Source organism: Emydura macquarii, unplaced genomic scaffold, assembly GCF_026122565.2.
Source record: "Emydura macquarii macquarii isolate MOO-44397 ecotype Brisbane River unplaced genomic scaffold, CSIRO-AGI_Emac_v2 contig_967, whole genome shotgun sequence".
Lineage (NCBI taxonomy): Eukaryota > Metazoa > Chordata > Testudines > Chelidae > Emydura > Emydura macquarii.
In genome coordinates this window covers 731,015-757,544 of record NW_027131104.1, presented here as the reverse complement: position 1 = coordinate 757,544, position 26,530 = coordinate 731,015, and the positions used below count along the sequence as shown (strand labels likewise).

Here is a 26,530-nt window from a genome sequence, read left to right as displayed (position 1 = left end):
GCGGTGCTGGATGGGGATGAACATAACACCAAAGGGGTTAAAGTGAAATGAGACCTACGCAAAAAACAGCCTTGGAGGAGGAATGCTGCAGACTTAGCCCTAAAAAGGGAGGTAGTTCTAAAGGATGCTTTGCTGTAAGACCATGTCTTACTGCGTGTTTGTACAGTACCTAGCACAACAGGACCCTGAACATGATTCATGTCTCTAAGCACTAGGGCAATATAGATATTAAATAACTACAGACAGTAAAGTGATCCTGAATGGTCTGTTCTTTAGGGGCCTCCTGGGAAGCAACTCTCATTCCCTGTTCACCTCCTTGGCTGCAAATCATTTCAGTGTAGTGTTCAAGGAATGCCATAGCTCTCAGATTACAGCAAAAGCCCATGATATCACCCATCAGCCTAGCTGGTGTGTCGGAGCTTGGAGGGGGTGGGCCCTGGGAGGGGTTTGCTTGGATAACTCCAGTGAAATTTGCCAGGAAGAAGCAGCACCAGGATTTCTGCAGCACATTTCTCTGGCTGCAGGGTATTTTCTGAAACGGAGGGGACCACTCAAACTACACTCCACACAGAAGAGGAACTTCAGGGCAGAGAGAGCAGAAGGAACGGAGGTCACCCCCAAAACATCTCCAGGTAAGTGGAGTTCTGCTACATTGCAATCCAAAGAGTGGCATTATTATTACAGAAGGAACATCAAGATTGATTTGTGTGGGTAACTTTTGTTTGTATGTTTGACAGCCAACTTAAACCAATCACCTAACCTGCTTTAGGGCTGAAAGTCATACTCGCTCTTCACTACTCTGAGTATCTTTTATTTCTCTAACTTCAGTTGGATATTCAGCATGGACATCTAGAAAGGGGGTGAGAGTGTGGCGAAAATGAGTAAAACAGAGTTTCTTGTATTCCTTTGGAAGGTTGGTTTTTTTTTGTTTGTTTGTTTTTTTTATGTGCTGCGGATGTTCTCTGTCACTTGGCAAAAATGTTCTGTGGCCAGGTAAAACTTTCTCCCCTGTCGACTTACAGGAATGGGTTGGGACTGAACTAACGAAGTAGAAAAACTGTGTTGCTAAAACCTACAAGTTGAGACAGTGTAGATTCTGTAACATGGCTAGCCTGTGCCTGATTTAATCTCGAAAGCTACAGTCCATGCAATGAACTCTGTGTAAATGTCACCAGTCTAAGACTTCAGAAGCTGTTTAAATTATCTTGCCTGAATAAATGTTTCTCAAGAGCAAGCATTTAAAAGCAGATGTCCCTCATCCGGGGATGGTGTGAAACATAAAGTGATTTATTTTCAGAAAAGGACATTTCTTTCCACTGTATTGCTAAGATTCTGTTGAATCTGAGCTGATGCTCTGTTCCTTGTAGTGTGGTCCTTACACCGAACAATTCTTCCTTTAGAAGATCTTTAGACCATTTTATCCTGAGCTCACGGAACAGTCCCAGTAGGATTTAGGGTGACTTTCAACTTGAATATCATGAGATAAAGTGTGGAGTGTATCTAGAGGTAACAGTAGATATGCAGTTGAATACAAGCTAACAAGGCTGCAGCACTGAAACTTGTGACAAGCTGTTTCTGGAATGAATGCAGCTCTTATATGGTCTCTGCGCTGAGGGTGACAGAGAAGCAACCTCTTCTCTTTTCAGACTAGCAGCTACGACTTAGCTGAAAACAACAGGTGTCACTGTCTGCGGCACGGGAGGGGACCCTGAGATCAAATCCTTGAGAGCTGAGCTTAAAGCAAAACCTGCCTCTGCTATCTGGGAGCATAGGGAGAAAACCAATTAGCATCCCAGGTAGGAATTTTTCATAAAGACAATGTTGTGCTGTTGTCAAACATCTGCTTGATAGAGGCTAAAAATAATTTGCTTTAGGGTATCCGCTCATCAGTTTAATTGCACCCACATTACACCACCCACAGAGTGTTTCCTTGGTTGGAAGTTACAATGCTGTTACAAATCAGACAGGGCAAATGTTGGCATGAGCTATTGTAACAGTAGAAAATCTAAGCAGAAACCACTTCTTTTTGGATAGTGTGCTTGCTGGTGGTGATTGCATAATAACGAATTTCATCTGGGCTCTCTGTGTTATGTAAACTTAGAAAACACACAAGAGAAAAAGGCTTTGTTTTTTAACATTACTGTAACATTTTGAGACTGTCAAGTGGAGATCAGTGAGTAACGGGATGACTCTTTAAGATCACATATGGTACAGATAGATCTAACATTAAACCTTTCCGTCACTGGCACTTCCTGACTACCAACAAATAAGGGTACGTCTAAATGAGGTCTGCAGCCCCATGCTGTGATCTTGGTCAAATCTGACAAGCTAAACAGAGACTGTCCAGGCTAGTACTGTGATGGGAGACCTCCAAGGAAACCCAAGTGCTGCAGAAAGAAGTTTGAATGATGAGTATGCGTCTCAGGCGTAGTATGTCAATCAATGATCAAAGGATCAGCGCTTGCTGCTGGAGGTGCTGTCTTTTGCATGGTGAAATAAAACTGATCACTAGGGAGTCTGTGGTCATTGACGTTTCCTGGAAATTATTTGCGAGTTGTTAACGTCCAGGTTTCCTGTCTGAATTTCATTCCACACCTAAATTCCCCTTCCAGTTTCAAATTAATCCATTATTCATTCTTATCCTAAACTGTGTCTTGGTGTCGCTGCGCACTGCCAGGCAGTGGCTATGTTCCACCCTAGGAATGGCTACTTGCCAGCAGTGGGTGGAATGATTGCACGGTTGATCTATCAGTTTGTTTGTAAAGCACTTCAGGATGAAAGGTGCCACTGTGGATAAGCACGAAATGCTCTAGGAATGGGATGTGTGCATAGATACGGCATATACTGTGAATGGGTGTGTGTAAATATACATCAAGGGTGAAACTGATGCCCAGTATAAGCCCCCTGAAGTCAATAGGGTTCCACCAACGATGAATTTGATCCAGTGTTTGGGGATGTAGATGGATATCTATCAACATAGAGTCTACAAATAGATAATTGCAGAATAAACATGGAAAGTATATTTTTAAAAATTACAAATCAGACAGAAAAATTACAAGTCCCAGACAGAAAACTTTCATGCATTTTGGAGAGAAAGTATACATCCTCCCCATGTATGTAATATACACAGTACTGGAGATCTTTATTCAGTGGTATAAGATATTAGCCTAACTATGATGGCTGTTTTGTTTCTTCCTTGTGGTGACAGCACATGCCTGTTAAATGGAGAAACCTCCAGACTAGGATCTTCAAAAGAGAGTTAGGCACCCAACTCCCATTGACTTTCAGTAAGACTTGAGCTCCCAACTCCTTTAGACTTTATGGAAAACCCCAGCCCTCATACCCATTAATATTACGGGAAGTTCCATTTTACATCAAGGGGTGAACAAAGTCAAAAAGTGACATGGGCTTAGATATCAGCATAATGGAAATCCAGAAAGGATATGCCTCTCTAAATATCAGGGTCACTATTCTGGCTGTGTGACTGCATGTGTTGTTGCTGGTTCAGGTACGTTAGTCTAAAATCAGTGACATACAGGGGTCTTCCTTTTTTTAGTTGGCATTTAATATTTGCTAACATTCCACAAAGTCATTGTGCATCCAGAGCATGTGCACGCACATACTCGTTTGGTTGCCATGAATCCAAGCATGTCAGCTGTGGATTGCATTGCGCTACACCACTGTAGCCTCTTATTCATAATGATAAAATCACATAGCGTTAAAGAACTGAGTGCTGGACTGGGACTCAGGAGACCTGGGCTCTATTCCCAGCTCTGCTACTGGCCGGCTGGGTGACTACGGGCAAGTCACTTTCCATTGTTGTGCATCAGTTTTCCTATCTGTAAATGGAGGTACTAACCTTCTTTATAAAACACTTTTGAGATCTATTGATGAAAAGCACTATTTAAGAAGTAGGTTGTGGTGGTAATAATAAAGTAAAAAGAATGCTTCATGGTTCATGTTGCTGCTGCTTCTGTTAAAAGTGAATAATCGATGTGGGCAGATTTCTTGTCCTAAAGTTTAAGAAATCAAAAGATACTTTAAGTACAGTAAGCAACTAAAAACTTTTGAACCCAAAGTTATACTAGTTCTTCTGCTTAATCATTTCGGATGTTCATTAGAACCGTTAGGATACAAGTGTCACATCTGTTGCTTGACTTTTTCACACTGATACAATATTGTCCGTTTTAGTCACCAAGACCTGGATGATAGCCAAGAGTCAATATTGGCCAGGAGCCTGAGAAACTCAGTCATGCTGTAACACGGAGGCTATTGCTCTCCATTCACCTTCCCCTTTCATCGCCAAACAAATTGGAAAGGTGAGAAAAATGAACACCTATTGCCAAAATAAAACACGCATTAGAAATTGCAGCTGTTGGGTGGGGACAGGGCTTGACGTGTCCCTCTGTTCCCAGAACAAAAGTTCTTTTTATTGAGATTTTTTTAAATCTCCTTTACAGTGAAGGGCTAAAACAGAGCGAACAGAAGTGACGTCAGTGGGAGACGGGTGAGAAAGGAGAGCGCTTTAATGCTAACTGACGTCCCTGGGTGGTATGAAGGAGTTAAGTCACTTGGTTTCCTTCGATGCTGAGTTGTGCGGCTAGACCTATGGCTCTTTAAAAATGTAATCAGCATTTTTGGTCATCAGAGCTTCTCTTCTTTCAGCTCTTGAGTCTAAAGCAAGTGAGGGCAAGAGAGATTAAAATCCCAGGCTTCTTTCTTCTTTATTATTAGAAGTTCTGTCTGCTGTAAATACATTTATCCTCCCAGCTTCTCTCTTCTGGCAGAGTACCATGCTCTGTCTTGTTTCGGTGGGTTCTCCTGCGTTGTACGTATTTCATTGTCCGCAGCTTTTTAACATAGCTACCAAACGTATGCATGCAGAGCTGAGGCCAGAAAGCTCTTTGTAATTCTTTTAAAGTCCTATGTTCTTTGCTGAGCTAGATCCTGAGGTGAGTCAAGTGGTGCTTGTGCCCTAGAACAGGATGGTGTCAGTTTGTGACCTCATTCCTCGGAAACCCTGCTGCGGTACAAGAGGCTCCCTTTGCCCGCTTCACACTGAACAAGTGGTGTTAGAATGAAACCCTATTCCTTTGCTGTCCAAAGCGTTATCAGTTGGCCATGTTCAGATGGCAGCAGTCAGGTCAGATCCTGGGTTTGCTAAAGCTGCTACCACCTTGCTGCCGGCAGTCCACTGTTGTCTGCTTTTAGTGATGTATGGAAACCCCACGCACGCTAGATAGTTCCAACCGCACTGCAGTGAGTTAGCAAATGGAAAAACCCCGACGCTACTTGCTAACATCTGTTGGATTTTGAATGGTTCCATTCACTTCAGGTGATGACGGGCTGAATATATTGTGATACTAATGGCTGAAATGTTTGCAGACTAGACTGGGCTTGCGGCATCTAACAAACCAGAGCCCCTGTAATGAGCTCTACACTTTCATTGTCATAGGTCCAGTCTTGCGCCTTTGAAGCCTGTGGGAGCTTTTACATTTACTACAATGAGACGAAGATTGGAACCCATGTGAGAGCAAGTCATAGACTGTTATTGATTTAGGTGCCCCCAGCCTCAGTGGTATAAACTTGATGGGAATATGGAACTCTGATTTCCATCAGAAACTCTTCATCTTTTTTTTAACCAAGCTGTAACTTTTGATCAAAACTGAATCCAATCCAAGAGGCTCCAGTTACAGGTAAATTGCAGGCACATGGCGGCGTGAGTCTGCATGTGAAATAGTTGCGTGCTCTATGGAAAAATTCCAAACTACAGCACTTCACCTGCATTATGTGAGGAGCTAGGAAACGCTCTCCCCCTTTTGAAGAGCAGGCTGTAAATACAGCTTCAAATAAAGCATATCAGGATGGCATGTCATCTCTTGGGAAATGCTGCTTTTGGAAGCCTTATGTGTTCACCCCATATCATATCATGGATGAATGTTGCCATAAGGGTGATCTCTGCTAGAGTACTTATTCCTGTATTACTTGCAAGTATCCATCTCTCATAAGCAATCTATACCGCTAAACCGAATTAACTCTTCTTGAAAAGCTGGTGATGCATCACGGTATGTGTTCTGTAACCTCAGGCAGAGCAAGGATTAAACTTACATCTACTGTACACATTTCCAGTTGACCATTGCACAATGGTTTTTATAAGCAGAGAGGCGGGGTAAGGTCTCAGAAGGGAATATTAAAGAGCTCTATTCAAGTCGCCCATGTTTTTATCAGGGCTACACTTCTGTAGAGAAGCTGCTCGAGGGTCCAAGTGCAGAATGCTTGGCCATTCCTCAGTGTAGTATTTTTTGTTCTCATTTTAGCACACTGAATTGGTGAATCAGGTTCTCCAGGCCAGGAAGATGCTGCTTTTCTTCTTGTAGTTTTCCCCTAGTCTCACAAAACACCTAAAGAATGGTTAAAATGGGTCTAATGTCAGGCCGTTAAGTAATCACATAGGTCTCTGATGGGTAATGCACTTAATGACAGGTTGAGAAAATGGGATTTCTTCCAGGTCACCTTAACTATTGACATGAGAGTTGAGCTCAGCCAAAGTGCCACAGTGCTAGGGCTTGTGCTGAGGGTCTCTGGTTCAATCTCTGCTGGTAACCTTGATGGTTGGCTGTTTCTGTGTATTTTGCGGCACCCTAAAAAGGTCCTTGGAGCCTGATCTTGAAAACCTAGGAGTAATGTTTACTCTCATGAGTTGTTCCATTGAGGTTTCTCAAGTGCATAATGGTTTCAATGAGTGGTCTGTTAGTCCCAATGCAGGACTGATTGAGGGTCAGCATGGGCTTATATGCTGCGGGACCCACTCCTGTTCCCATTCAAGCGACGTTGATTTCCATGAGCAGCAAGGTTTGATCCCTGCGTATCTCTGACTAAAACTCCCCAATGACTTTTTAGCACATCAGACTGTGTGTGTGGAAGTGTCCTTACTTTGACCAGCGATGCTAAACTGCACCATTTAGAGAGAAAAGAATACAGTGGAAAGATCCTATTCTGGTACCATTCCTCTACTTACTATAGGGTGTGTTATTGTCCTTGAGGAATGTTCTGTGGGGAGTCGGGGCATTGAATATAAAACGCAATGTGGACAGTTAATATGGCACCTTCTCGGGCTGGTGAATGACAGCTGTTCACTAATCTCTGTTGTGAAAGAGCCCAGCCAATAGCAATCAGAATGCCTATTGTTCCTTCTCTTTGAATGTACACTCCATTGCCTGCAAGCCAAATGGAGCATTACAGACACCGTTAGCAGAAAGGACTCAAATTTGCTTTAAGGTGGTTGTTGAAATCATTGGTTTTTTTTTTTTTTTTTTTGACTCCAGAGGAAAAGCTGATGTTTGCGCAGACAAGAGAAGCTGATATTTTTTTGGTCATGTTTGAGTTGCTCTATTGTTTGTGTGATCCAGCCAATTTTAGAAAGGGTTTCTTGATGACAGCCGATGAGCTCTGCGGGATTTATGGCAGGACTTTGTGGTGACACATAGTATATTTGCTTCACTTAGTGAATTCTCTGAAGAAATTAAAGCACAAAGTGACTGTGAAGAAAAAGAGCTATATGTTTCCCCAGAGCCTGTGCTTTCATCCATCCCTTTCCATGATTGATTAAAACTCCAGCCCTGAAAAGGGCTGAATCAATACCTTGAAGGATCCAGCCTTAAGTAATAAGTTAATGTAGAAACAGAGGATAGTCTTGTGGTTTAAAGCACGGGACGGGAATCTCAGAGGATCTGGATTCTTTTCCAGGCTCTTCCACTGACTTGTGGGGCAAATTAATGTTCCGTGCGTCAGTTTCCCTTGAATGGGGAGACCTCCCTATCTCACATGGGGTTCATGCTTAGATCGTTAATGTGTTTTTGAGTTCTTCAGCGGGAGGGTGAGCAATCTGTCAAAGTACAAAGGTATTACTCAGTTTGTGCCAGCACTGTTTATCTTACTGTAAGCAGGGGAATGGTCCCACTATTGTAGGGAACTTTCCTGGCTCATAAACTCCCCTGGTGGAGTTGGCTAGCGAAAGGATCTGAGTTCTTGCTCCCACTCCATTTATCCAGAGGCCTGTCTGACCTCGAGGGCTCCCCTTCCACTCTCCTGTATGGCAGGGTCCCTGTCCCTGTAAGTCTGACAGGGCTGGGCCCAGGATCCCTTAGGACTCAACTCCCCAATCTTGTTGTGGTCACTCTAGAGCAGGAGCTTTGGTGTCCCCACTCTGGGGTACTAACTCTGCCCTGGATGCTTCCCTGACCCACTGATCATTGCATATAGTTCAAAGCAAATACAATTTATTAAACAGCCACCAATTAAAAAATAAAGCAGAGGAGAAAGGTTAAGGAAAACACCTAAAGCCACCCCAGGCCCGGGGGCACCACCCACAGCATCGCTGGGGTGTAAGGGACGTTCAGTCTCTCTCTCTCTCTCACATGGCAGGCCTCCTGCCTGGCTGCATTGCAGGGATGCAAAGAGTCAGACGCTTGCTCTGGCAGGGGCCACACGCCCCCCCCTCCCCCCCCCGGCTCTAGAGGGCTGGGCCCTTCTCCCCAGTGTCACCCCCACACACACACCAATCGGGGTCACGATCCCCCTCCCAGTCCGGCTTGTGAGGCCTCTGGGTTGATGGCGTCTCCCTGTGCCGGGACATGCCCAGGGTTCCCCTCGCTGTCCCCAGCTGCTCTCTGCACCTGGCTCCGGACGGTTCCAGCCCCAGCTCCACTCTGCATCAGTGAGGCTTGGCTCTGCTCAGCTCTGCTCTCTGAGATGCTACTCAGGTCCCTCTGGTTCTGCTACTGTGGGTCTGTTCAGCTCAGCTCCCTGGCCTGGGCTGCTTCTCTCTGCCAGCTGCTCTGTCCTTAGCTCAGTCCCGCTCTCTGCCCACTGCAGTTCCAGCTCACGCAGAGGTCGGGACCCCTCCCCCGCCCTTCTGATTCCCCCATTGACCTGTCTGTCCTGTCAATTTGGCCGACCTGGTGCCTTGGCCTCTCCTTACTGTGGGGTAGCACAGACCTGGCAAATACTGACCGATCTTCCGTTCTCGATGTCTGTACTGGTGACTGTCCTTCCCTGTGTTTGGCTGCTGCCAGGGAGTGATGCTGCTTTGGGAAGTTGGGGAGCTTTTTCCCACTGCTCTCTGGCATTGCTTCATTTGGAAACTATTCAGCCTCTAACCTCCACGTGTACGCCCTGACTGCTCCACGTGCTCATTGCATGAATGGCAATATGGAATCTGTGAGAGCTGGGGCAGGAAATGCGCTGACATTCAGTTCAGCACCACGTCTGGCTTCAGTTTCTTTCATTAACCAGAAAATAGCTCTTCCTACTTCAAGTGAACAGTATCGGACCCTTCACTCACTGTAAGTGTGTGGAAGTATTTTAACAACTGGACTTCTCTCTAGTTGACTGATGGCTGGAATTCAGCTGTAATGTTTCTAAGAGAGCAGAGAGCGTCAGACAAATTTACATGGGCATGGCAGCATACGTTAGCTCTGTATAGATGAAGCCAGATGTGCAGTAATGGAAATATGCTTCATGTCGTAATAGTGGGAAGCAGGAAAACTCAGGCTGCAATGTACATACCTTACCTCATTCTTGACCACATTGTTCTATTTCATTTCCCTTCGTTTTCCCTCTATTTAAAGGCTGGATTTGGCTTTTTTTTTTTTTTTTTTTTCATTGTGCATTTGAGCGGATGGCTGCAGAATTAAAAGTGTGAAACTCTTGTTCACTTACTCTTAAGTCGGCCGGCCTCAGTCATTATAAATGCAGTTCCACAAACAATTGTTTTCCAGTTAGAACTATCTGGAAGATAAGAATTGTGTTTCGCACACACTGCTGAGCTTTCGACATTTGTTTCCATTGCACTGTGGAACAAACCCAAGACATTTTTTTTTTTTTTCACACGGAGAGGGGAGGGGAAACTTGGACATATCCTTTCATTAGTCATGCCCCTTCTTTAGAGAGAAAAATAAGTCCCTGTTGTTATGTCTTACCTCTGACAGGTTTTCTTTTCATTTCAGCAAACACTGCATCCTACCTGCACTGAACAGCAGCTGCTAAAGAGAGGAACTGGCTCTGAGCACCGAGGGTGCTGAAAATGGAAAGATTCCTGGCTTTCAACCATAACCACTGTATCATCGTGCTGCTCTTCTTCTGCTCTCTGAGCCCTTTAGGCCTGGCCCAATATGAACACTGGCCCTATTCCGGCTACCCGGAGCAACCCCCTCAAGCACACCACACCCCACAGCAGCCAGCCAACGTCCCCAAGATTCAGCTGCGGCTGACCGGGCAGAAGCGGAAGCACAACGAAGGCCGGGTGGAGGTGTTCTACAACGGCGAGTGGGGCACGGTGTGCGATGACGACTTCTCCATCCATGCAGCGCATGTGGTGTGCAGGCAGCTGGGCTACGTGGAGGCTGCATCCTGGGTGTCAAGCGCCAAGTATGGAAAGGGAGAAGGTAAAGTCCCCGCATCTCTGCGGCCCACCTTGGGTTTACTTTCACTTTGCTTTCCCTGGCCGCCTGTGCGTGGCCACACCACGCTGTGGTTTCCAGTGAGGAGTGATGGAGGGTGGGAAATGAATTTAAGGGCTTGTCTACCTGTGTGCTTAGTTCATGGCAAGCTGGGGTGCAAATCTGCTCCGCACTAGCCTGTTGCACACTTGGACTTTGCTGCCGTGCACCAACAGTTCTCTAGTATGCATTAATCCGCTCCTATTTCAAAGCAGGGTAGATCAAAGCATGCTACAGAACTGTTAGTGCATGGTAGCAAGGCCCACACGGATACTTAAGCCTTAGGGCATGGCAGGCTCCCGTGGGGTTGATTTATATCCCAGCTAGACTACACGAACACTGAATTTGTGGCAAGCCTGAGCTGAATCTAGTGTTGTTGAAAGGGGCCCGACTGAGCAACCTGGAGATGAAATCCGTTGATGTATCAACACAACAGACTTCCCCCCCCCCCTTGCCAAGAGGAGTCCGACTCTGGGAGAGAGAGAAAGTGACTCTGGTCCTATTCTCAGGCTACTCTGGTGCTAGTTGAACTGAGATTTCTAGGGTACCCAGAAATTTCAGAGTGGGAGAGGCTGGGTGGTAGTCTTGTAGTTAAAGCATGGGACAGGGATGCAAAAGGTGTGTGTCTGATTCCCAGCTCTGTCACAGGCTCCCCTCTCTGACCTTTCAGGATAGGGTGTGAGGGTAGGGTGCAGGATTCAGCAGCTCTGGGGTGAACTTCTGCTTTATATCTTTTGTTCCCAAAAACTCGTGCTTCAGGGTTTCGGCCAGCTGCCTGCAAGGGTCAGGAAGGGATATTTTCCGCCCATCTTTTCTGGGGTGGTAATGCTTGTCGTTGATCTCCTTTCTCTGTAGCACCAGAGATAGCCATGGCTGGAGATGGGACATTGGACGGGGTGGGCCAGGGCTCTGAGGTGGCACTGGGCATTCTCTCTCTCAGATGTTCAGCTGGCTGGTTCTCGCTGACATGCTCAGGATCTAACTGATCACCCTAAGTGAGGTCAGGAAGGAGTTTTCCCCAGGGTCAGTTGGGCCATCACCTTGGTGGTTTTTCACCTTGCTCTGCAGCATGTGGGTGCAGATCACCTGCCATGGTTATCTGGGTATATCTCACTTAATCACCTCCCTGCCACTGCAGGGGTCTCAGGCACCGGTGCACCTTGGTCCCTCCTATTCTCTGCCTGTGGCACATAATAGTCTAGTTTCCTGTGGGTTTCATTTACTTTGGTCTAATTTCAGTTGTCAGGTTTAGGGTGCAGAGCTGGGTGGTGTCCGTGGCCTGTGATATACAGGAGGTCAGAATATATGATCTGGTGGTCCTTCTTGACCTTAAACTCCGAGTCTACAACCTTCTATAAGTCATTTGATCTGTGTGTCGCGTTTCCCCATCTGTAGAATGGGGATAATAATCCTTCCTTCCTCCCACCCTGTGTCTTGACCATTTAGATTGTAAGGGACTGTCTGTTACTGGTAGGAAGGGGGCAGCAGACTGAAATTTTGCCTAGGGTGGCAGATTGTCTTGAGTGGCTTCTGGACTAGCTTGTAAGACCCCCCAGCCTGCGTTTCTAATTATGTAACTAAACACACTTTATAGTAATCGTTCAGGAAACTAACATACTAGCTCTGGCAAGGGGCAGTGTTCTCATCAGGCCAAACCTTACATGAAACTGTCTGTGTTTTTGGTTTTTCTCCTCCTTGATATTACATACAGATGGCTTGGATGTAAAGTGGACTATTACAGATGAGACACCAACCCGATCACACTTCAAACTGGGGGCTTCCAAATATGCCTTGAATTAAGATTTAGGAAGGCAAATATTGGTTTGTTATATGTAGAAATTGATTATGAAAAGCATGTTTGAAGTTGAATAGCTGCATAACCACCACACAGCTGTCAAATCTCAATAAATGTATGTTTAACTGTCTTTTATTTACCATAAGTAAATGTTTGCCTACTGAATATTTTATGCTGGGTCGCATGAAGCATAGCAGGTTCATGCTAGATGTACTCCACTCATTCCATGCAGCTACACGGAGGATGAATTTGGTCCATAGTTTTTTAATACCCGTTCTTTAACACTCATAGCTATACATTTCCCCCATAAAAAGCAAGCAGGCTTAAAATTGACGTGAGAGAAATTTGAAACCGCGCATGTTGTCCCACATTGTGGATCTTGGCTTCTACCGTCCAGCAGGAGATTTCCGAGAGAGAGGCCATGACATTTGAAACAAAACATTAGCGTCTGAGCCACGCTAGAGCGCTCGCTCCTTCTCTGTATGATGCAGGGAGTCGGGCTTCACAAGGGCAATTTCTGCATTGCTGTGGGGTGGGTGTGGGGTTTGAGCATGGCTTGGTCTGGAAGAGAGGAACAGCATGCCTGGTGGGTCCAGGATATGGTGAATCAACTGGCAGCTGCATGAGGCACTAGGGTCTCGAGATCTATCTACATCGAAGATAGAAGTGGAAGTCTGTGGTTAGTAGAACTTGAGTGAGCAGACCCTGGGTTTGTTAACTGTGGGCATGAGTGTTTGCATCATTTGTAACCCCAGGTTAGAAATTGTTGAACCCTGAGCCCCAACCTGGGGCTCCAGCATCTACATGGTGTTGTATGGGCCTGAGTCCAGCCAACCATATTGCAGACTATCTAGCGCCCGCCTCACATTTTGGCTGCTCCAGCCCCTTGTTCATGGTGCAGTGTGGGAAACCTTGACTGTTCACCAAATTGGACTGTCCAAAGGACAAAGGAAGTCGGCCTGTGGGATTGTGGAATGCTTTTGGCAGACTCGTAGAGCATGAGTCCAGTGGAACTGTCTCTACATTGCAAAGAAATAGGGCTTGAACTCCGGATCCCAGCTTGACTGTGGCTTGGACCCTCCACCCCCACAGGGTCCTGGGTAAGCATGATTTGTGTAGATGGAAAGGGGGGGTTAGGCTTGAGCCTGAGTTCAAACCCTGGTCTTACACGCACTGCAATCAAACACCCACAGCAGCCTCCAGCTCATGGAGCTATACATTTCCAGTGAAGACATCTGTGTTGCCATTTTATAGTCCCGTAAGTCTGAGTCAGCTGATGTGGGCCAGCTGTGGGTATTTGGTTGTGGTGTAATCACACCCTCTGAGGCTCTGGCGATGGGGGATATATAGGCACCTAGAGAGACAGATATGGGAATGGGGGGGGGGAAATGCAGCCATTGCAGAGGCTGCCCTGGTGTTTTCAGTAGCTGCAAAACTGGGAGAGATGGGGATTCCTTCCATGTGACCATCACAAGAGCTTGTGTTAGACCAAGGCCATTCATATAGATTCAGCACAGGAACCAGGATTTGGACCTGGGGGCGCAATTCAGATCCCTTGTAGATAACACGGTAGCATTGATGCCTGGGAGGTCCTATCCCTTCCACTTTGAAAGGTAAGTCAGAATGGCGTGTTACAGCTGGAGGAAGGGGAATCTATTTCTGATCCCCACATGTGGAACAACCCCTGTGTGGGTTAAGCACGTAGGGCTTGATTTTTTTTTCCCAGACAACCCACAACTCCCGCTGAAGTCCCTATGTGCTGCAAATGTTCAGTGCTTCTAAGCATCGGGCCCTAGAGACTTCAGGGATGAGCACCACACGAAGTCCAGTGTTGGGAAGGTAGATTCCATGTGATGCTGTTGCCGCTTTCACCTTCATCTGCTGTTGCAGGGAGAGCATGGCTGAGATGTTGGGCACCTAAAATCACAAGACAACTGGAGACGCCTTAAGGGGACCTGATCTTTCAGCAAGTGAAGGCTCAGTACTGTCTGAGAATCAGGCTCGTTAAGGTGCTCAGTGAGGCATCAGACATTCCAGACCTCCCAGGTCACTAGACACCCATATTTGGGCCAAAATACATACAAAATGACAAGATTCAATCAAAACTCAGAGCTCTCTCCAAAAGGAAGTTACAATGCGGATTTGATATATTAGAGAGGACGCAAGAGGCCTTAAATATAGACAACTGATTCATGGCATGTGTGATTGGAGGCCACGGTCTAATCAACTGAGCCGAGAGGACCTACTGACAGCAGACGCTCTGAAGTGGCCATCATCAGGGGACGCTGGCTTTCACCGCAAGGAAGTTGATCATTCAAATCACTTTGGCCTGCCTCCTCTTTGCGTGCTGATGCAAATGGCAGCGGGGGTGGCACGCAACAAAAAAAGGACTTTTCTTTGTTCCACATTGTGAAACAGGACTCGCTGCGGAGAGACACACTGCCTGGCGTGCTCATTAGGGCAGGAATCAGTTGCTATGTACACAGCACAGAATACTGAGCTCAGCGTCAGCGCGGTATCGTGTATTGATCAGAAATGACTGCACTACAGGCTTAATATTTTAAATTAAGCTTTTTTCAGTCCTTGAGGTGGTGAAGATTTTGAAAAGTGACTTGATTGTTGGGTGTCCAACATGAGACCCCTTCAAAGGAGCTGATTTTCAGAGGGTGGGTGCTCGGCACGGTCAGGAAATGAGGCCTTGTAAGGTGTCTCAGCTTGGGCCCCCCAACTCAATCATTTTGGGAATTCTGGACTGTGTATCGTAATGCAAACTTAGTTGCTCTTGGATATTGGAGAGCAGATTCTCAAATCGATGTAGCTCCATTAACTTCAATGGATTTACACCAGTTCAGAATCGAGCTCGAAACACGTACCTTATTCAATTTAACCGTTGTGTTTCTGGCTTATAAACACCTTAGGTGGGTTCTGCACAGGCCTGGACAGACTGAATTGACTTAGCTGTTTGCTTAGTTTATTTTAAGTGAAGATTTTAAACCTTCTATTGACAGGGGTTACTTTGAATCTTACTAAAGTGGGGGACACACACTTAGCAGAACTGGTGTGTCTGGCTCATTTTAGACCAATTATTAGTGAATCTAGATTTACTCTCTCTGCAGTTGGCCCACTGATATCTCAGATCATTCTATTCTTTCCTTCTCAGGCAAAATCTGGATGGACAATGTCCACTGTACTGGCAGAGAAGCCACATTGGCAGCATGTACCACAAACGGCTGGGGTGTCACAGACTGCAAACACACCGAAGACGTGGGAGTAGTGTGTAGTGAAAAGAGAATTCCCGGCTTCAAGTTTGACAAGTCGTTACTCAACCAAATTGAGGTAAATGCACTTAAAACTTGATGGAACTGATCCAATGCTCATGTTTGCCAAGCTGATTAGAAACACTGAAATTGTTGGCAGAGATGGCTCAACCTGCAGCATTCAGATCTGTGCTCAAACTTTCCCAGCACATGAGATGTTCAGAGCTGGGGTTTTCATTGAAGCCCTTGTCACATATTGGGTTTGAGAAATGATCCTGTCTGGTATCTCTCAGCGCTGCATGATGCTTTTGTGTGTTGTCCGATGGGTGGTACTTTTCTTATCTACTTAGTCTTAATGTATACATGTTACGATATAAGATGTTATAGATATTACAGATCCTCCACTGTGAGGCACTGATATCATTCAAGACCTCTAGCTGGTTCTGTAATATAAATAATCAAGAACAATAATACATAGTGCCTTTCTGGTATGCAGAACCACAAGGCCCTTTACAAACTATACACAGTTTACAAGAATCACTTCTCTCGGTATTAAAATACAGCGGACTTCAGGGTGGAACGTATCTGTTTAATGGCAAACAACAACTCAGCTTGAGTCCGACTTTCTGTCTTAAGAATAGCATAATATCCAGCTATAACAGCAAGCAAATATTCCAGTATGTTTTCTTAGATAGCTTGATTTTTGTCAGCAGTAAATTAAGGACAAATGCGGATATTTTAAAATATGGGATGAAATTTAACAAGTGTAGATGACATCAGGAAAAAGTTCTTAACTGGGAGGTTAGGCTATTGGGCTGCGGGATAGTTTCCCATGGGAAATGATGGAAGCTTTGTTGCTTGTGTCATTTTAAAACTAGATTTGACAGACTCCTTGAGAATAAATGGTCAGGAATAATCCAGTAGTGGAAAAAGGATGGGCTAAGTGAGCAAATAATTGTCTTTGATTTCTATGAGTCTTCAGGTTGAAAACTACTAGTGATGAGACAGCGCAAAGTTGCTTTTTGCAGTGCTATAGTATTTTAATACGCAAATACAGTCATCACCCTTAGTTGTCAATTGCCAGCAGATCCCATCTAATTACCAGTGTTCTATCCTAGTCTGAGTCTAGGGGGGAATCCATGGTATTTGAGATACCACAGAGTGGTTTCTGCGGCTAAGTCCTGGCCTGAAACAATGTTTTACAACCTGAAACAATAGTTGATGTGTTTCTTTTGTTTTTGTTTTGTTTTTTTAATGCATTTTAAAACAAGATTATTCAATTGGTCTGTTGGCTGCAGAATAACTAGGAATAACCTTTTAACATTTGGTTCCTACAGATTCCTCCACTAGAGAATGGTAAATATAGTGCATATGGTGAAGAAATGTAGTGGTCCATGGCATGGGGACAGAGGGGGAAAGCTCTCCGTGATGAAGGGGAATGGTGAAAAACTCTCACCTTTTGCACTCTTCAAACTGTCTGATGGTCCGAGTCTCTGCCTGAGTGAGTTTATGGCCCATGAGACTCTTATTCCCGGGCTCATGGGTTCAGGCCCCAAGTTGGGTGCCACTATGTAGCTTGACCCTCTTTGAGCAGCCTGCAGGGTTTGAACCCGTGACCTTCATTCCTAAAGCAGGAATCTCTACTGCTTGGGTTTAAGGACTTTAACCCCCCCAAAATGGTTACTGTGGCAGACTCATACACCTCTTGTGTGGACTAGCCACTAGAGGAGGACAAACGCCCACCCTTTCCGAGTATAAGTGGCATAAGCGCTGGCATTCACACCTTAGTGGGTGAAAGAAAACCCAGTGCCAGAAGCCCTACCTCCCTCTGCTCCCTCTCCCCCCATTTCCCAGAAAAATGAGATGGGAAATACATCAGTGGCATTGTGAAAGAGGAGAAAAATACTGAGTTTTGAGCGCTGGTTCAGTGGCTAGAGCGAGGGACTGAGAGTTCTGGCTCAGCCACTGATTAGCTGTGGCCTTGGGTAAAGCCATTTAGCTTCTGTGTATCTCAGTTTCCCCACCCGATGCTATTGACCTACCTCACGTGGGTGCTGTGTAGCTTAAATTGGTTCATGTGTGAAGAGCTTTGACACTGTCTTGTGAAAGGCATCAGAGATGTGTGAGATATTGCTACAGTGACGTTCACACATTTCCCTTCGCCGTCTCCTTAGCAGCGTCACGTAAATAAGTAAGAAGGGAAATGAGGCCGTTCACATCCTAACAGGGATCTCTCAGTGACCAGCTCAATGGCACCATTGTTACAGGGGAGTATATACGAAATCATGGGATATCAGAGATGGCTTTGGCAGATGCTTGCTTCCCCATAGCCACCCTGGAATTTTCAACACAGAGGCTGGAGGAAAACATGCATCAGTCTAGACAGAGGTCATCTCACTCGGGGATGCTTTCGATATTAATCACAAAATCTAGAACTCTAGTGCTTAGCTAATGGAAAAGCAGAGCATTCGACTAATGCGTTAAACACATTGGGTTAACTTAAGGCTGGTTTGTTCTGACTTTCTGCTGCTTTTGAGGCTTTGATTCATTTGATACTTTCTAAGCAAAGTTTAAGCAGTTTAAATGGTACAAATGAGTCACTAATAAGATTCCACAGGAGCATGGAAAAGCGTGAAATAAGTTCAAGTCTCCGTGGGCTGGCTGATCTCTGAAGCTGTGCATAACTCTGACCATTCATGCTTAAATGACAGTAGCAGCCCCCATAGGAAGAGCAGGGGAGCATTGGTGACGTAAACATTTTGTTTGGTGCAAAGAAAGTTGAACTAATCTTTTAGGGTCCTGATCCTACCACAGGCGGAGTATCCTCAATCTGTCTAGGTTCTTATAAGACCCTGTTCGGATGTCAGTAAACATTAGTAATCCCATTCTAGAAATGGGCAGTTGAGGCAGAGAGCGAGAGAGTAAATAACTTGGCCAAAGACCACACAGGAAATCTGTGGATTGAAAGAATTGAACCCAGACCGAATCTCAGATCAGTCTGGTGACCACAAGATCATTCTTCCTCTTGTGTCAATGGAAGGTTGCCGTGTCTACCTTTAGTAAAGACTGCAGAATCAGCTCCTTAGTCCAGCTCTGTTGCCATGGCACATCCAGCCCTCTCTTTCTATTAGAGGCTTGAACAAGGTGGGATAATCTTCAGCATCTATACATTTGGATGACCCTTGCCACACATTTATTTATGACCTAATAATATGTACCTCTTATCTCTAGATCTCGGGGCACTTAACAAAAGAAGTAAGTTGGGGTAAACTGAGGCACGGGGCGGTGAAGTGACTGACCCCAAGGTCACCAAATAGATCAGTTGCAGAGCCAGCAATAAAATCCAGACCTCCTGCATCACAGTCTAGTGTCTTATCCACCTGGCTGCACAGCCTCCTTGCGAGAGTGGTCCGATGTTCATCTGGAGCTCCCAAGGGGTGCTCAGCACCTCCTGAAAATCTAGCCTCTCTTATTTAAATGCCTAAATAGGGACTTAGAGTCCAAAATGCTTGAAATATTTGGCCTCTAATTATAGCATGAAAGAGGCCAGAAAGGAAGAGGAAAGCCTGAGTTTTGGCTGGTGCATGTGACTATCTCCTGAAACCTTTCAAAGGTAGGAAAGAAGAAAGGGGCTAGTTCTCAAAATCCCTCTCCTTCCCCTGCTAACAATGACTCCATTGATTGTCAGCACACCGCTTGGTGTAGCTCAGTTGAAATCGATGGAGTTACGCTGCTTTCCACCAGCTGAAAATGTGGCTCCATATTGGTGTGTTCCCACCTCCTGCACATCACTTTGCCTGAACTGCTGGGGCCTCCTAAAGTAGGACACAAACATGCTATTGCTCGTACTGTGCACAGCCAAACCCGTTTTATCATCTCCCCCTGAGAGGTCAGGGGCCGCTGAAAGTTCCTGTCTTCTGCTGTTTTAGTACGGGACGACCAAGGCAAAGGCCAAGGGTGATCTGCTCTGAATTCTAAAAATTCCTTTCCAAAGGTATTTTTTCGGTAACAGCAAGTCACCAAATGTCTAACCTCCCCCTCCCCCGGCTAATCTTCGCTTTATCTTGTTAGCAGTTGGTACAACATAGTTTCAAGCCCAAAGTGATGAGATCAGAGGGTCACAAGATCCGAACAGGGAGGTCAGGCGGCCTGTGCGAATGAATGTTGAAAGCCTTTGTTTTCCCATTGCATGCCTGAGAATCTTACACATCTTACTCAGATTCACCAAAGGAACCTATGTTGTTTTATACACTCCTACTTTTTTGCTTATAGTCCACCCCATGCAGTCGTCTTCCACTCATCCACTTTCAATCAGATGGAAGTTACTGGAGGTTATGGTAGCCTGAAATTCTTGATCAAGCCGGAGCATCACATCCCGGTCTAAGTAAGAAAATTCCATTGGTTTAATTTAAATCACTTTTAACAAATGCAAACCTCCCATGTGGACATCCTTAGTTCAGTTTAATTTAAACTGATTCCGAATCAAATTTCAGCTAAACGAAAATAAACTTGATTTAAACTGAAATACGGGGTTTGCACCACTGTAAAACTGCCGCTTTAACTAATCCACTGCAGCTTTCTCCTGCAGCCCAGGCCTAATTCTTCGCAAGTGTGGCATTTCGTAAATGAATGCTTAGGAGGATAGCGTGACTATGTACAATGGAACCTGCTTACGTGGGCGAGTTCAGTGATTCCACTTCACTATCAGTATTGATTGTAGGAGTCCCAGATTTCTTCAGTAGATTTTCATGCTTTAAAGTGATACTCCAGTCCACTTCAAGTGACATTTCTCTCTAAGTGGGTTCCGAGTGCTAATCCTATCCGTTATAAGATGCTGCCACTGCTAAATGCTTTAATCTAAGGCTGTGTCTATGCCACAATAAAACACTTGTGGCTGGCCCATGTCCTCTGACTCAGCCTCGTGGGCTTGGGCTGCAGGGATATAAAATTGCAATGTAAATGTCCGGCCTCAGGCTGCAGTCCAGGCTCTGAGACTCTGTGAGGGGAAGGGAAGGTCCCAGTGCGCCAGCCTCAGCCCAAGCCTGGACATCTACACTGCAATTTTATAGCCCCACAAGCCTGAGTCAGCTGATGCGGGCCAGCCACGGATGGTTTTATTGCAGTGTAGACATGTCCTAAGGGATTATCTATTTCCCCTGTTCAGCTAGAGCAAAGGAACAGAGGGAGAAGAGAAGTTGCCCTTTTTAAGGAGGAATGTATGACTTCCCCAGTGTAATTTCAGCCCCATTTAAATCATTGGGAACAGGATTTCAGCCCTGATCTTGCTACAGCTGCTCACCAAGAGTGAAGTTGTGGCTTTCCCTCATTCCTTCCTTCTCATGCGTGCCGCTGCCAGTACTCCTTGCAAGCGCACAATCTGGAGAGAAACTCTACCATGTTCCTGAGCCGAAGGGGACAGTGTATGGGTGAGGGGGTCTGGCAGGCTTTAGGGGGAATACACACTTTTGTAGTTAAGACACAGGACTGAGTTCTATTACCAGACCTGCCACTGACGCCCTCTGGGACCTTTGGGAAAGAGACTTTTAACTTCTCTCTGCTTTAGATTTCCCCATCTGTAATTAGCTGGTGTAAATCAGTGTCGCTTCATTTCAGTGAAACTCAGTCAGTGGAGCTATGTGGGCTTACGCCAGCTGAGGAGTTGACGACCCCTCCCCCCGATTCCTAAAATCAAACTGGCAAAATCTTTACACTCTCATAAGGCAACGTTATATCCCTCAGGCAGAGGTTATTTTTATTGGAAAATGTCTCTCCAGTTCCCAAACTGGAAACACTGCAAGTAAAGAGTAGAGGATGAAATTTTCCAGGGATGACTATAGAAAGCCTGGTCTGTGTGTATAATCAGAAAGATTTTTCCATTACAGCTCTTGCCATAGCCTGAGGATTGTCTCTTCTCTTCCGTGCCCTTTCCGCCCCCATCTTGACTTGAAGGAACAGACTTGCTCATAGCTTCTTTGAAACCGTAATTCTCCTAGCAGATGGAAAAAAGGAACTTTCCCCCAGGCCTTTCATTCCTGCTAACGATTTGCAGTCCTGTGCATCCATGTCCTTAAACCCACTTCGTGCAGCAACACAGGGGTCCTTGTATTATAGAAAAACCGGTGGTTAGACAAAACCTCATGGTGCAGCTGTTTAAACTGTTCACGTCGCATGGCAAGGAGGTATTCAAACAGCCCTTCGCCCTATTCATCTGATGATCTCAAAATGCTTTATTAATGTCACTGCCACCCAGTTCCCCACTGCAGCCCACTGGCTTTTTCCCTGATCATCCATGGTCATGTACTCCTATCCTACCTACCGGTTCCCAACAAGAACCGGTAGCAGGAGAAAGCTGGTCATGTGAGCACAGCCCAGATATGAACAAAGGTTTCTGGCCCCGGGGAAACAGGACAGAACGCACTCTGATCTGCTGCACCTCCATGCTGCTAGATGCTTTGCTTAACATCTGTTATACTGCCCTCAAAGCATGCAGCTCACGGACATGGTGGCGAGCAGTTGCCTATGTCTTCACTTAAAACACTACAGTGGCGCCGCTGTAGCGCTTCCATGTAGACAGTCACTACAACGACTGGAGGGGTTTCCCCATCGCTTTAGTTAATCCACCTCCTCGAGAGGCAATAGCTGGGTTGATGGAAGAATTCTTCTGTCAACCTAGTGCTGTCGACATTGTGACTTAGACCAGCCTACCTCCATCTCTAAAGGGTGTGGATTTCACAGAAGACTCCAGTGTAGACCAGCCCTGTGAGGCTGGACATTTCTGCTGGCGATTGGGAGAAACCTGTTACTACATATGGCCAACAACTGTAATGATCTCAACAAAGGGGATGTTGTATACACACCCTGTCACAGACCCGCTGCTGCTGTTGTGTCCCCTGTATTGCATTCATGGCTTGGTGAATCCGGGCCCCTCGCTGTAAGTCAAGAGATGAGTTCCTGACACCCATTGGTGCAACAATTGCCTGGGTTGTCCCATTACTTTCAATAGGGTTTGTGATCTGGCCTGTGCAACAGATGGGTTAAAAGATGGACAGGCTGAAATGTCACAACCACAAGTTAGTGATGGAAGATCGGCCACAAAATGAAGAGAACCAGGCTAGAAAGAACAGATTTAGGGCAAGTTTTCAACCACTCAGAAAAACCTCTTCATTCCTGCCAGATGTTTTCTGTGGTCGCTGCGTGTTTTACCCTTGGGATTTAATCAAAGGATCGTTTCTTGGGGGTGATCCTAAAAATGCACATACCAGAGCAGCCCCATTCATGTGCTGCAAGCTTGTTAGCTTGCTGCCCCTTCTCCAGGGCTGTGCAAACACTCAGCTTCTCTAAGTTAGGAAAGGGGTGTTTGCTCAGCAATGCTGTGAAGTTTAAATTACACGGAGTGAATTTTACAGAGGGAAATTTTTCTCTCCTGGAAAAAAAAAATAGTGTGCATAGTCTAAATAGCCAGACAGTGTCTCATTAATGTCACAGAGAGCAGAGACCTGTAGCTTGGGCTCGTGTGCTAATACCTCCTTGCCTCTGGGAGCCTTAAAAGGGAAAGAGAGGCAAATCTTTCACTGCTGAGGGTAATCACTGCTCTCCAGTGAATCGCTCTCCCTTGCCTGTTTTAGTAAGCAGCAAGCCACTACGGGGCTAACAGGCATCTGTCTTGGACTGGAAACAGGGCAGGTGTGTGGCTAACCAGACACTAACTGGGTTTCTGGGTGTAAATGGAAAGGGAGCACAGACGGAGTAGTGAGGAGTGCTAAATGCTGAGCTTAGTGAATGGAAAGAGGGGCAAATTGAATGTGTTGATCTGTTTACTGCAATCTTTACGTGTGTACTTACATGGATATGCTACACGTACCGTGAGATAGCGAGGGCAGCGGGCAGCAGGAGAGTGATCTTCAAGTGATGATCCTTGTCATCTTCATTTTCAATCTCACTTTCTGTTTCTGTCGTCCTTGTCATCACTTTCATCTACTACGTCATCCACTTCAGGAGGCAAACTGTGTAGCTGGGCCACAGGACCGCTCATAGGGAGAACTGGTGGTTGGCGTTTTCTTTCTCTCCCCCCCCCCCCCCCCCCCCCAGCAGATTTATTTTTAAATGAAAAACAATGAACGTATTGGAAGAGGCAGAATGTTTGATTGTAAATCTGTAGCTTGGTCCAACTGTATCCTGAACAGGATCTGAACAGAGTTTGATAACGGTGGCTCCTTCTCAACTTGAATGCAGATTGCTCCAGTACTGTACTGGAGAGATCTTCCTGAGACAACTGGCATGAGAGTGCCTGCATCTCACTTTCTGCCTAGCCACTGGCTTGTTTGCTCAGATAGACCTAACACTGCTTCCTCTTACTGTACACGGGGTAGCCAGCTTCTACAGGGTGCTGTGCTGGTCAGTGATAGGAGAGCTTGGGGAAGTAGATTCCTATGAATTATTTCCAACCTCTAGCAGCACTTAATTGTGCTACCGTAAGCTGCATCTGAGGCACTGAAGGGACGTTGGCTCTGCCACGGACAGCAAGTGCCCAGCAGTGTCCTGACTATCCGAACGACAACTGCCAGTGTATGTGCATGAGGTTCAGCAGCCCAACACAACTCAGAGGAGACACATTCACACCAGCAACTTAATACAGCATGAGCCCAGCACTTAAACCCGTTAGTTAAAGCTCAGTCTCCCTGCGAGGTAGGCGTCCCCGTTTTTATATCGGGAAAGACTGCCCTGGGGAAATGCTATAAGTAAATGCCATTGACTCGAAGGGAGCGACCTGGCATGCTGTGGTGTGAGGTGAAGGGCCCTGCCCACAGTCAAGTCATGGGCAGAGCTAGCAGCAGAAATCACACACTCCTCTCTCCCTTGTGCTCGATACACTGCAGGGGATGCTGCAGTTGGGACCTCACCTGCCAGCACCTAGTCACAGTCAGAGAACCTGAGAAAAGTTGGCTCTTAGTATTTACTCCAGAGAGTTAAGATGAGGCTCTGGGCGATCTGTTTAGAATGGTCACAGGGCACTGGGGAAGGTTTCAGAAGACTAGCCCCAGAATGCTCAGGGCTCTGTTCCCCTTAGACTAAGCAGAGTCATTAGAGGGCAATTAGGAGCAGCTGAGGCCAATTAAGGCCCAGCCAGGTGCTGCTCCAGAGAGACAGGCAGGAGCTGGAGGAGTAAGTGTGCTGTGCTGCGCTGCACTGCAGAGCAGACAGGAGTACAGTGTTGTGTGGAAGAGCCCTGAGAGAGGTGCTGGGCACAGGAGGGGGGAAACCTGCCCCTGGCAGGACTGAGACACTGCCCCAGGCACAGGGGCCTGGGTAAGAGAGCCTAGTCCAGGCGGCAAGGACGCAGGGCCTGAGAGACCAGAAAAATGGAGGGGGTGGAAAATTATCCCAAGGGAAAAGACTGCAGCTGCAAGTATGGTGCCAGCAGCTCATAGCTGCTACTCTTAGGGCCCCTGGACTGGGACCCGGAGGAGCGGGCGGGACTGGGGAGATGGTGACGCCCTGGCCCACTACGAGAGGCAAGAGCGTGAGACCCACTAGAGTGAAGTCGGCCATTTGCCACAGTACATACACATTATATAGGGTCAATTGCATCCCTGGTGTAACTCTGTTGTCTTCAGGGAGGCGGGTTTAACTCGTTATGTTTTATCCAGGTTTTAGAAATTATTTTGGATTCCATTTTTTTGGGGGGCGGGAAAAAAACCCCCCAGGATAAAGTGTGAAGCTGTGTTCTCTCTCTCTCTCTCATCCACATTAGTGGCTTGATTTATGGCTTGGGTCTAGCCATGATTGTGGAGCATATAACCGAGGCTATTCACAGTGGCATGGCTTCTAGACAAACCATGAGACAAATTGTATATTTCCAGGGCCCTGCAAGCATTAAGCAGGGTGTGTGCCAGATGGAAAAAGTAAATCAAGTTGCTCTTGGGGGAAGGAGGTCCGTGTATGCCTCTGAATACAGCGATGCGTTGTCATTGGATTTCCTTGAGAACTTATAAGAAAGGTACAATAAGTGTTAGAAATATACACCCTGAGTAGCAATAATAGCTACTATGGAAAACTTAATGCATTGCAATGCTAGCTTCTTTCTTCCCAAGCATTTTATAACCATTTAATTAAGATTTTCGATGTCCCTTTGTCCTAGATACCCATTTTGCAGACGGGGTAAAGAAGCAAGAAAGCTTAAAGAGCAGATCTTTAAACCTATTAAGTGACTTGAACAAAAATCACAGCGTAACGGAGGGGTTGGGAGTAGAACCCAACAGTCCTGACTCCCCACCCCACATGGTCTCTCCAGTTCTTCTGCTAGTCTATCATGTAAAAAGATACAGACTCACGGTAGAACAAGCATGATCTAAGGCAAAGAATCTCTGCATCACGGGAGTGATTTTCAGTTACACTAAGGCCCCCTGATTCCCTTCGGGCGCTGTAAAGGTGCCTTCAAAGTAGGTAGAAATGTACCCTTTTCATGCCAGAGTGGAGTAAAAGGAACCTTAGTGTAAAGAAGAATCCAATCTCAAATGTTTTTCAAAGGCTTCACCAGACATTGGCAGCCGTCTAATTTATTCTGCTGTTTGTGGTCTCCACAAAAGCATGAGGATACGCTTTCTGCCATAAATTTTCATGGCCTGCTTTTCAAATAGCTTGTCTCACCACCTTGTGTCGTCTAAATATAGTTTAAATATACTTGTTGCTACTTTACCTTGTTGTTTAGCAATTTTATTGCTGCGGTAAGGGGATCCTACTCTAATTTTAAAAAGTAGACACATGGTAGGGGTTTTTTTAAGCATCTCAAAAACATCCTTTTAAAAATATTTAACTCTGCCCCTCCCCTTCATTATAGGATTCACTACTAAATATATCTGCAGCTTTCAGATATCCACAAATAGAACTGCTACCTGGGTTTACATTCCAGCACTAGCTAGACTATGGGTAGAACTGTCTGTAGGCCTGGCTGAGCATTCTTCTTCGTGCCATGCCTCCGT

General features: G+C 45.9%; 1 protein-coding gene across 1 annotated transcript in view; it reads left to right on the top strand.

The window, feature by feature from the left end:
* Positions 1-486: 486 nt before the first annotated feature.
* Positions 487-26,530, top strand: part of LOXL2 (lysyl oxidase like 2) — a 70,517-nt gene continuing 44,473 nt past the window's right edge. Inside the window, exons 1-3 of the mRNA XM_067543700.1 lie at positions 487-632; positions 10,008-10,445; positions 15,455-15,630. Of these exons, the coding sequence (XP_067399801.1) occupies positions 10,085-10,445; positions 15,455-15,630 (537 nt within the window). The 5' untranslated portion in view covers positions 487-632; positions 10,008-10,084. The remainder of the gene's footprint in view (positions 633-10,007; positions 10,446-15,454; positions 15,631-26,530) is intronic.